We start from the raw sequence: 12,654 nt of genomic DNA, 5'->3' as shown, positions 1-12,654 counted from the left end.
ACCAAACTCCAATGACCATATTGTCATTTTAAAATGAATTAAACTACCCTAAATTTCAAATAAGTGAAATAGAAGGGAGAAAAAACAAACTAAACTTTACAAACACGTTACACTGATCTATATTTGACCTCAACGTCAAAGATTTAAATCGAGCAAGGAGCACCGGGCCTTTCATCCTTTTCAGGCCGATACAATGATTGCCATTGAGTTAGGTGACATTGGTCATGTATATGTCCATGAGGGTCAGAGACCCTGGTAGGGGTGAACGTGAGTTCCACAAACACGCCTCTTATGTTATTTATGTCAGTGCCTTGCTTTGTGGTAGACATTTCTGCAGCTCTGATAAAAAAGCTTTTATTCCGCGCCCCTCACCGCGATAGTGGTCTTATGGTGCTGATGGTTGACCGAATAGTGGCACATTGTGCCCATGCCCGGAGTGAACCAGAGTGTGGTCTGTGGGAGGAAAGGAGAAGGAGTAATAGGTGAGAGAATTTGGAGAATTGGGAGTAGGTGGGATGAATGGAGAAACAAGTGGAAAAGTACAAGGAGTTTGAAGGGGAGGGTGTGTGAGTGAGGTGGGGGGGTGAATGTATAATCATTGGTAGTGAAGCAAATAAATGTTGATCAGAAAAAGAGGGGTTCAAATCTGCCCATGAAGCTTAGCAATTATCTGTGATGGCACTTTAAGTAAACTGATTGGCCGTATTGGAGTTAGTCTGCGCATGGCTCTGTGATCGGCTAAAGATGTGCTCAAGCTGGTCCTTGAAATGTGGAGGCTCCTTCGCCAGCACAGCAAAGTGGACACAAGCAAGCTTTCCCTTTGGTAACATTTACAGAAAGCTTCACACTAACTTCTCATCAAAGTGGGAGTTTAGGTCTTGTCTTGTGAGACTTGTCCTTGGCCTCAACCCTTGGGATTGTAGCCCTGAAATCTCTTCATTGGCTCCCAGTGGCTGCAAGGATTATATTCAAGACCCTTTGCATTGTCCACTGGGCTTTCTGGGGCCTGGGTCGAAAATACCTTCAACTTTCCCTCCTTAAATACCTTCCTACACAAGCTCTTCGCTCCTCCACCTCCAACTCCAACTCAGTCAGTCGCTTCTCCAAGCAACGAGTTGGTGGTAGAACTCTTTCCTCGGCAGGGGCCTCCCTCTGGAACAGCATCCCTGCCACTCTGAAACTTGAGGAGAACCATCTCCGGTTCCAGAAGCACCTCAAGTCCTTCCTCTTTGCTTCTGCCTTCGGTCTCCCTCTCCCCTGTTGATCTGTCTGCTTGGCTCACTGCACATGGTTGACCCTCTAATTTCGGGTCCAGGTCCAAGCCTACTGAGCCACTCACCGGCACTGCCCCTGGCAACCCTTGCACTTGGGTCTGTATCTGTTATCTTACAGTCCCTTTACCGCACTTATCAGACAACCCTTGTTTGCGCTCAAACCTGCACTTGCCACCTTGCTGGCTGCACTACTTTTTGTGTTGTTGTATCCTGTGCTCAGCACTTTCCTTTTTTCCCTACTCTCCCCTGCACTTACGCTTTTTCTCAATGTCACTGGGCTTAGTAAGATCGTAGTTTTTGTTTCTCCCTTGTTCCCCTCCCTTTGCCTGGTCGCGCTCTGAAACACTTGTGTATGAGCGTGATACAAATAAAATATCATATCATATCAATGCAGGTAAATAGATCCATACGGGGGTGGAGAGGTTAAAGTAGAGGGTGATCCACTATTTAAAGCAGAGACCTACTTTTAAAAATGGCCAAGTTCGACACTTAAAAACGCACAATATTGACAGACCAAGATGATCACAGATTCCATTAAAATAATAAAAATGTGCCTTGCCTAAAACAATACTCAGCTCTTAAGACTATGGGTATTTAAGAAGTTGAAATTACCATCATGGTATGTAGACAGCTGTGTACCAACATTCCTGAGGTGCACTGAATAAAACCTTCTCCTTTTGAAGACACAACCAGCAATGACCATTATTTACAAATTAGCTTTCCATATGAATATAGCACCATTTTCTAGGTGTGCAGATTCTGAAAGACCAAATGCATGCCCAAATCCATTTGTGCATGCGGTTCTGTACCTAGAAAAGCTTTGCAGTTTTTGAGTGTGCCGGAAAGGTTACAGTCTCGGGCTGGAGCAAATACCTTATTCTCAAACACTTGACCTGTCCTGTCGCAGTCCAACTCAGTTGCCAAGCGATGGGCCCTGATAGGACCTTCACCGCCACTGCCGCCCTTCCACGCTGGGATGTATAGCAGCTGGATCTCCGGTATGTGCCTGACCCTTAGATGCTATATGCACTAGGGATCTGACTGCAAGACCCTTGCACAGGCACATTTATTCTGGAGTTCATTTGCATGAGAGAGGAGCCCCATTCAAATAAGCCCCCCCATACCTCTCCCCTGCTACCAAGATGTTACTGATTGGGAAAATGCACCAGTGAACTTGCCCAAATTAAGAGCAATATTTAGAGAATCTTGGTGGCTTTCAAAGTATTGTGTCCTTGTTTGACCTAGGTGGGCTGGAAATGCAGAAAGTCAACAGATTCCCACAGACCTTGAGGGCCCCTTGTAATGTGAGGGTTCAATCGGGGAAACTACATTTACTACCACCCCTTGTGTCGTAGCCTCGTCCCGCCAGCCTGAGGGCCCCTTTGTGATTCAGCGGTCTATTAGGACCTGTACCTCCAAAGCCACTATTTGTGGTGGTGCCCAAATAGGCCCTTACAAAAGGTATTGTGTGGTTTCTCTGTACAGGATAACACAATATTATAAAATAAACCAAATTAGAATTAAGTAATGTCTAATGCAATCATTCCTGTTGAACAATGTCCAAACATGTATACTTTTGTGTTCCCCAAATAGTAGTATAACTTTAATCTAGCACCCCTGTTATCACAGCTCTACGACTTTTGCCAACAAGGTTAGATAATCTGGCCCCAGGTGTAAATTAGGTGTGTTCAAAAACCTTATTAAGGCGATTTTGAACCTTTGGGAATACATGTACCAATACTCTTTTGTGGGCATGTACTTTTTCACACACTTCACTGACACACTAGCACCTCTAAGATATGCCTTGTGTCTGTGGTCAAATGGATCCAGTGTGCAGTTATTGTGGACCATTCATGGAACGACTAGAGTTCTAAATGGGGTCAATATTGGCATCAGCAGAAGTCTGGGTTCATGTGATTAGTAAACCTTTACCTCTGGGAAGAAAGTCCGAACGGCAAAGTGTTTGTAGTCAAGGAAAGGAATCTTGCCCGATGTATCCACCACATCTGTCTGATCGATCTGCAGTTCAGCAAAACCTGGAAAAAGAGAATCGCCAAATTACACAGGGTCAACACAGAACATGCCTGTAATGGTGTATATTAGCTGTATAACACAAGTGATAACTTTAACAACTATGTTAAAAAATAAAATACCATTACCTGTTTGTACAAATATATCATATATTTGTATCTTAACAAGTTGTTTAAAAGGCCCCTAAATTCCTAAAATGTTACATTTTATGTACTTTAAAAAAAGCTAATTTGAATTTAAATATAACATTCAAAATGTAATGGATCATCTATTTATGTAAGAAAGAATCAGGTTTGTCTTTTATTAGTTAAAAAATAATAATGTGTAAATAGTTTTATTTCATTATTTCATATGCAATAAATAAGGGTGTATGACCAACTGAGTTTCTTTTATTTACCCCCTACACTACATTGCATTTTTCTGGTTTCAATAATTGATATAAAAATATTCTCAGTATGAGCTAAAACATGGGTTTCTCCCTTTATTTGGGGGGATAATGCTCTTTTTGTAGTTACTAATTATTCTTCATTTCCGGGGCCAAACAGAGAAATTCCTCTTTGGTCTTCAAATGATGTTGAGTATTTTTATTGTTTTTAATTTGTAATTGTTCAAATGTAATCGTTTTGTTTATTGTTTGGGTTGGTCACTGTATTTTACTTTAACACATTTGTGTCCCATTTTTGTTAGGAATTCTTTTTGGTTAAAATTTACTTTTCTTGGTTTATTTTCCTTAACTTTTACAATTTGCACAAGATGCACTTTTTAAAATTTAACTTTAGTGACCTCATTGTAATTATGGTAGAAATAGGAAAAAAGTGGGGTTTGAAATGCCTCCTGTTATAAAAGAAAAACCTAACAATGAGCAGAGATGGCGCTGGATATTTTTTGTATGGAATACAATTGTTTATTTAAGCAAGTGAAATACCATTTTATCTAAAAGGGATATACAAAAAATAAAAACGCAGATGTACAAAAATAAAATACAGAGATCAACCCAGGCAATACACTTAACAGTACATTAATAATATTACCTTATAAATCTACATAACATAACATTTTAACACTTACATATCTATGGCAAATCAGGAAGCAATATTGACCAAACTGCTTCTGTGTACTTGGTAAATCCAACCAAAGCAAGTTTATACCTTAGAGTGATTGATATTTTATTTCTATCACGCTCGTACACAAGTGTTTCAGAGCGCGAGATTAGATATGTTAGATATGTTCTAAACCAATAAGAGAAAGTGCAGGCCCTACATTTGACACCGAATTGCAATAGATTAACAAAACCTGCACTAGCATGGAATTTAGTGGATTTAAGCAATTCATTTAAATCTATAAAGGAAGAAATAGAATTAGGAAAGCCCCTAAATCGGGCAATAATGTCAATTTCGATTGACCCTCCACCCTATCTAATTTAGAATCCTCCTTTAAAATACAGGTGCATGATTACCAGACTATGCGCTAGCTGTGTACAAATGAATTCTTGGTGTCAAGATGGCAGTTTCAAACAGAGGATGTGATGGGCTATTTTGCCCTAACACACCGGAAAGTTCCTTTCATTTGCTTTTCTTTTGTAAAAGGTATAACAATTCGAGAAGTAAATTATGATTTCTGGTATTGCGGAAACAAAACTTGACAGAGCGCAGTCCTGCCTTCATCTGTTTACTTAGGCAAATCCTAGGGAGGTGTCATGGCCATTAATGCAATTTCCTAGAAGTGCGCCAGCACTGTGAATGCAAAATGTGTAGGTGCTAAGAGGAGAACAATGAAGGCACTAGAGGGAAATTTAGTGATGACAAGGATATCAGATAACTTCAAAAATTGTAATAGAAACATATTCTAGACAGCGTTTTATTTTATTTAAAGTGTAGTATTTAAGTATAGTGACCTAACCATGAGCTATTTTGTATATTATATTGTATGGATAATTAACACTTGGTATTTTTATCCTTTTTAACCTCAATGATATTGACGAGAGCGTGATACGAAACAGGAGTACCCCGTTGCAGTGCTACACCGCTTGCCGTTTGACAAGTGGGTGGCGTTGGCATGCTCCTATGTTTATGTTTATTGAATTCATATAGCGCTTTAAGCCAAAGCGCTTTACAATATAACAACTGGTACAAAAGTGAGAGAAGCGTATTTACAAACATGGACAGGTCATTAGAACAATGAGTAGAACTATTTACAAGGGGGGATTTTGTTTATGAGTATACAGCCACTTTATTAGCCCTGATGATGGACTTTCTAGTCCGGAATGCATTGGCAAATTGGCATTTTGGCAAAGGCCACTTACAGAGGTTGTTTTAACACAATACAGTGTAGTCTTTTTTAACAAAATCTGGATGTAATAGTTTGCAGTAGTTGAAAACTAACTGGGAGTGAAGGAACACTATAACCAATGTTTCTCTAGCTAGTTGGCTAGACTAAAGGAGTGCAACGCTCACCGTCAGCTTTTCAGACTAGGTCCATTTTATTGCATAATTGTACCCATTTTATAAACTTGATGATAAGTTGAAATCAATGCTCAATGGATTTCTGAGAAAAGCTTAAACTGACTGACTGACTGAGTTTGGATGTCCTGGGATATTTACTGGGGTATTTACTGCATATGGTTACATTGTTTATAGACATCATGTGAGTAACATCACTATAACCAAAAGGGATTAGAAAAAAGAAGCAAATGTAGAAACATGTAATATCGAGATGAACCCAAACAATAAATGAAACAATACATTGTAACAATTATTAATTAAAACATGAAATAATTCTAGATCAGATTAAGGGGGTACAGGTGTTACACAGTGTGGCCATTAAAATGAAGATAATACGTTGTAGCTAGAGAAACATCATTAAAGGGAGAGTCCTAGGTACTCCTGTATAATGTGATTATGTTTTTTTCAGTTATTGAAACAACAAGAATGCAATTTAAGAGCAAGTGCTGCATGGGGTAAATATCACTAATACAACCCATGTACTACTTTCTACGTAAACAATATGGTCAGTATCGCATGCGAGCACAACTCATGATTAAGTGGTATTTCAAATATAGGAGGTATTCATATACCACATGGTTTTACTGTTACCACCAGATGCATAAAGAAGCTCTTAGATGTTTTATAAAAACAAAATTTGGATTTATGTTTTACGAGTACCAAATATTCAAAGTGCAGATAAAGAGGTATTTCTGCCCTTTGCTATCTAGACATTGTTACCATCGACACAAATGGGAAATTGTAGTCTGAATTCTAAATAACTTGACTATACCATATCAAGTCGCGGGCTAGTAACTCATGCAGTCGCCTAGAAGTTACAGTCCTGCTAATTCACTGCCAATGTTAAAAAGCGTGTACAAAGAGTGAGAGATGTCAAAATGCTGAATATCTTTCAACCTCTTACCAGCCTAAAATGTGAGTTCATACAGGGGCTTTGTAGAGCAGGAGTTGCCTTTCTTAAATATTACAAAAAATGGACAAGATCTCTAAAGCTCTGAAAACCTCCATAGATTTCAGAAAATTATACATGCAAATTCCAATGGAGGCCTCAAAGGTTAACATTACAGTCCATGTTGACGGGTGGGGGTGGGGTTCTGTTGACTTAATGTGTGTCAGCTTCCGGACATGTCCTCTTGCCACGATTTCAACATATGAAGCGTCCAGGAAGCTGGCGTTTGCAATGGCACTGGTGTCTGTCATGGACTACCTTCACCAGCGGTCCTCGCGGCACGGCATCTAATGCGGCCTGACGTGTAACCAGGAAGCGCTGTGCTCCACCTCTTTCCTGAGTAGCCTTATGGTATGTTGATATGATATGATAGGGCATTTATAACACACCTATACACAAGTGTTTCAAGGCACGACGAGGCAATGGAGGGGGAACAAAGGGAAGACAGAGACAGTGATCTTACTAAGCCAGGTGATATTGAGATCGCCAAAGTCAAAGGGAGGGGGGAGGGGAGAAGTGCAAGGGGAAAAGGGGGAGGGACAGTGCAGTACATGGGATGAAACAATAAATTAAGTATGGCCAGCTGGTGACAAGTGCAAGGTTAAGTGCAGACAGCAAGTGTCCAAAGTGCTGGTAGGGCACTCTAGGGCTACAGATACAGGCCCAAGTGCAAGGGTTGCCAGGGAGGCAGTGCAGGCGTGCAACTGGTGGAGGAGAGAACCTGGGCCTGAGATCAGAGGGTAGCCAGGTGACCAGTGCAGTTTCAGCCATGAGTTCAGCAGGGTAGAGTAAGAGAGAAGGCAGAAGGAAAGAGGAAAGTCTTCAGGTGCTTCCTGAACCGGAGATGGTTCTCCTCAGGTTTCAGAAAGGCAGGGAGGCTGTTCCAGAGGGAGCCTCCAGCCAAAGAAAGAGATCTACCACCAACTCGTTGCTTGGAGAAGTGACTGGCAATGAGGGAGTTGGAGGCAGAGGAGCAAAGAGCTCAAGTAGGAAGATATTTGCGAATAGAGAGTTGGAGGTATAGAGGCCCCAGGCCCCTTAAGGCAATGTGGACAATGCAGAGGGTCTTGAACTTAATCCTCGCAGCCACTGGGTGCCAGTGCAGAAATTTCAGTGCTGGAGAGATACGATCCCTGGGCTTGAGGCCAAGGACAAGTTTTGCAGTCCTGTTCTGGATGAGTTGCAGACAGTGAAGAGTAGAGGCAGGAACATTTAGAAAGAGGCTGTTGCAGTAGTCCAGCCTAGAGAGAACCAGAGCTCTGGAGACAGTGAGCATCTGGGGGAAGGAGAGGAAAGGAAGAGTACCTCTGAGGAGGTGCAGCTGGTGGTGTGACTTCTTAGAGAAGTCAGAGATGTGAGGAGAATAGGAGAGTGTGTAGTCAAAGATGACCGCAAGGTTTTAAGCCTCAGAGGTGGGAGCAGGAAGACGGCCAAGAGAGGCCAGACAGAAAGTGACAGGAACGGGGGGGAGCAGGTGTGCCGATGAGGAGAATCTCTGTCTTACTGGCATTAAGGCAGAGATCGTTGGCGGCACACCATTGCTGGATAGCAGACAGACAGCCAGAAATGAGAGAAGGGGGGGCGCTGTTGAGCAGCCGACAAGATGGCCGTCTAGCTACGGAGCTCCGAGACCCACAGATCTACATCGGCGGACAACGGCGGAATCCGTACATCTCCAACCCAGATAACCGCACCGGATAACTCCCCTAGCTGCGGGGCACATACTGTGGACAATCTGCTGCCTGGGACTTAGCTGCTGCCGAGATATGACCAACTGCGCCGGCTGGCCCTGTACGGCCATTGGGCCCTGCTCCTGGACCTCAGAGAGCGGGGCGCTGTGGCATCCATGTGCGCCGCCGCCGGAGACCGCGCTCCCACCCTGGGACGGCGACGGGTGCTTCTTTGGGTGTGCCGCCGCGAGGCCCGCCGATCATGGGTGGATAAGGTGAGTGCCTGGGGGGCGGGACGCATGCTGCCAACCATCCGCTGCCTCGCCGGGGCTCCCGCGGGCCCGGCTTCATCGCTGAGGCGGCTGCGGCTCGCTCCCATCTCCCCCCTCCACCTCAACATTACCTGCTGTTCCCCCCTCTGGGGGCGGCAGCGGTTTGCCGTTCTCTGGGCCTGCTCACTGCAGCGGTGGCTGCTCACCGACCCTGACGCCATCGGAGGCAGCGAGGACCGCAAGAAAGTCTCCCCAGCCCTTCCTCACTCGCGGGCTGGGAGCACCACTTGAACAATCGCGCGGCAGCGCCTCGCGCGTGCGATTCCTTTAATCCACCTACGGGGCATATGTAACCAGGGAGCTGACACAGCACTATAAACTATGAGGGGGGAGGGTACCCTTCACTATTAGTGGCTACAACTGGTAGCAAGAACGACACTACGCCCAGGAAGGCCCCACATTAATTGAACTTACCCAAGTGAGCCTCAACACCACCAGACACATTTATGGCTACTCTGGAGCCCATCAAACCTCTCTCCAGCTATCTCCGCCAACTGTACCTGCGGCGGTCACAGTGATCCTGCTAACCCCACTTTAAAAGCCAAACCTACTAGTCAGCTGCCGCCCCCACTACTGCACTCCTGTACTGAGCACACTACCAATCTGCCCATCTGAGACAGCAATGTTGAACAGAGCAAGAGGAGCGAACAAGGTAGGCGCCATGGACAAGTTCACCAAGGCAGCGCCCAGGTCAGATCAGGCGTCCTCCTCCATGGGGCAAGAAGACGGTGATGCCCTGCCGTATCCACCTCTGCCTGATTTAACTGTAATGATGGAGTCTATGGCCAAAAACTTTGCAGCCTTCCATGAAAAACTGGACGATATAAACGCTAATGTAGCCTCCCTCAGAGATAAACTGGACCAACATGGTACACAAATCACGGAGGCAGAGCAAAGAATAGGAGCCAACGAGGATAATGTTCACACCTTACAGGGCACCGTCGCAGAGCGTGTCAGATATATGAAACAGGTCAAAGCCAAGTGTAATGACCTCGAATTGAGGTCACGGAGAAACAATATACGCATAGTGTGGATTCCCAAAACAGCTCTAAAGGGTCGCATGGAACTAGCGGTCGAACAACTCCTCAAAGACCTACTTGGCAACCCAGAGCTATCGCCATTCTTCACCGTGGAAAGAGCACATCGCTCCCGGGCACCCCGACCCAAACCTGGCGACTTTCCCAGACCAATAATTGCAAAACTGCTAAGCTACAAAGACAGAGACCATATACTCTGCTTAGCCATAGAGAAAGGGGAACTAAGGCTTGACTCACAAACAATTAGAATCTTCCCTGACTTTTCTGTGTGAGTGCAGATGGAACGTCGTCAATTTGGAGGAGTCAAAAAGATGCTGAGAGAGAGGAAAATAGAGTATGCAATACTCTTCCCGGCTCGCCTAAAGTTTACACATCGTAACAAGATGTACTTCTTTACTGTTCCAGACGAGGCAGTTACATTTATCGAGGCGCAAATCCTGTTAGCTGACCAAATGGAAGAACCAATGAATGATAACTGACATCCAAGGCTGCATGACCTTACTATGGACTTTATCAGCTATGCCTCTTCCAACTGGTCTCGAACCTCGTCACCTCAGCATATCAGTTGGGGACCAGACCACTCCAACAATGGCTTGGTTCTCATGACCTAAGTACTTACTTGCCTTCCTTGTAAGCCTATGTTTCATTAGCCGTGTAAAATATTTATGATGTACCATCATAACATGTGTTAACAAATGTGGGTCTTCGGCAGCGGTAGCCCCCACTGCAGCTGCAATGCCTTCTGAGGCAAAGTGTTTATGGTTGAGCCCCCGTTGGGCTGTTAGTCAAGCGGTGCCAAATTGGGAACGGCACGCGGTTGGTTGTACTGGGGGAGGGTATGATGACACTGCTAGTTCCTTCCGGGCAGTGAGGGTTGGGGGTGGGAAAGTTGTGGGAAGTTATAAGAAAACGGGCAAGAAAGTGAGGACTAGGTTCGAAGTGAGGCACAACAACGCCACAGCTACACATCTTTTGGTAAACAGACACAGATTCTTAAGCACTCACAATTGGGATGTCCCATAAAATGTCAACATGGCTATTAAAATGTTTACACGGAATATCCGGGGACTGACAAATTTTACAATGTCCCGTAGGATCACAGCATATGCACAAAGACACTGGATTAAGGTACTCCTGCTGCAGGAGACACACGCTCAGAAACTCCTAGCATCCAATCTTGCACTATCCTGGGGCCCCAATAGATTTTATACCCAATTCTCCACTCAATCCAGAGGAGTCCTAACACTCATTCACAAATCGGTGAAATTTAAAATCCATGCATCCCACATTGGCACGGAGGGTAGGTATGTGATCCTTCATTGCACCCTGGCTAACGATGAATGCCTACTCGTGAATTCTTATGCCCCTAACACCGACTCCCCCGAATTTATAGATGCTGTGACCACCATTATCATGAAATATGTAGAAGTTCCCATTATATGGGGTGGGGATATGAATCTTATACTTGACAATGACATGGACAGGACAACCTCGACCCGAAGGAGTGTGTCCCGAGCCGCCACCGGCTTCTCACACATATGAATTCCCTGAACTTACATGATGTGTGGAGAACGCTTCATCCCCAGGATAGAGATTACACCTTCTATTCCTCAGTGCACGATAGCTCTTCACGAATAAACTTGTTCTTATTTTCGGGGTGCCAAGTGGGTAGGGTGTCAGATGTTAAGATTCTCCCCCGCACGCTATCTGATCACACCCCTGTGCTGCTGCAGATCCAACTGGGTAACACTCCAGCCGCCCGATCAGCCTGGCGCTTTAAGTCGGAGGCCTTGTCTGACATTGTCTTCAAAGCTGAGATATTATCGGACATAAACACCTTTTTCGAAAACAATAACATGCAAGACACACCTGAGGGGATCCGCTGGGAAGCATTTAAAGTTTACATCAGAGGGAAGTGTATCTCGAGTGAGACTGGGGTTCTTAGAGCCATAAGGCAAGCCCTACACTGCTCCGAAACGAATCTCAAAATCCTAGAACAACAACATGCTTCCGCCCCAACCCCGGGCACCCTCGCAAAAATTAGAACAGAACTAGAAAGGTTTGAATCCCACACCTTGAGCGAGGTGCGTTATTTTGCTCGCCTCGTGGCCGCCCGACGGTACAGCGAGGGTGACAGACCTGGCAGAACCCTGGCCAAACTGGTATGTGCGGAGGGTGGAAGATCCCGGATAGATAGCATTCTAGACGAACAAGGCAAACGACATTGATCCGACCAGGCCATAATTGACATCTTCGCTGGCTTCTACACCAGGCTCTATGGCCCCCAACCAGAACACACTACTCAAGATCTAGACGACATGTTAGAACGCATCCCTATGACCCTCATCTCCCAGAGTACCAGGGAACAACTTGACATCCCATTCACCCTGGAGGAGATAGTCCAGGTGATCTCTGACCTTCCGAAAAATAAGGCTCCGGGTCCCGATGGGCTCACATCTGAGTTCTACCGTGAACACGTCGCTATCCTAGCCCCCATATTGCACAGGGTCTGGACCGAATCCCTTCGATTGGCCACTCTCCCCTCTCTTTAAGGGAAGCCCTAATTACCGTTCTCCCCAAACCTGGGAACCCCCAGATGAATGTGCATCCTATAGGCCCCCATCACTTATCAACACGGACATGAACATTTTTGCCAAAATAATTGCGAATAGATTCCTCCCATTTATGCCCCATCTGATCCATGCAGACCAAAGTAGATTTGTTCCAGGCCGATCCACTGCTCTCAACATCCGCCGATTATTCAATATAATGTCCAGAATTGACCCAAAGGCAGACGCAGTGGCGGTTACACTAGACGCCCAGAAGGCATTTGACATGGTTTCCTGGAAATACCTATGGG

At 44.9% G+C, this 12,654-nt stretch overlaps 1 protein-coding gene across 2 annotated transcripts in view; it reads right to left on the bottom strand.

The window, feature by feature from the left end:
• PLXNC1 (plexin C1) overlaps nt 1-12,654 on the bottom strand; it is a 1,076,103-nt gene that overhangs the window by 414,853 nt on the left and 648,596 nt on the right. For both annotated transcript variants that reach the window (XM_069629799.1, XM_069629800.1), the window contains exon 17: nt 3,207-3,310. In XM_069629799.1, the coding sequence (XP_069485900.1) occupies nt 3,207-3,310 (104 nt within the window). The remainder of the gene's footprint in view (nt 1-3,206; nt 3,311-12,654) is intronic.

Source organism: Ambystoma mexicanum, chromosome 12 (assembly GCF_040938575.1).
Source record: "Ambystoma mexicanum isolate Mex_15411 chromosome 12, UKY_AmexF1_1, whole genome shotgun sequence".
Classification (NCBI taxonomy): domain Eukaryota; kingdom Metazoa; phylum Chordata; class Amphibia; order Caudata; family Ambystomatidae; genus Ambystoma; species Ambystoma mexicanum.
The sequence above is the reverse complement of the archived record's forward strand: the minus strand, read 5'-3'. Positions and strand labels throughout refer to the sequence as shown.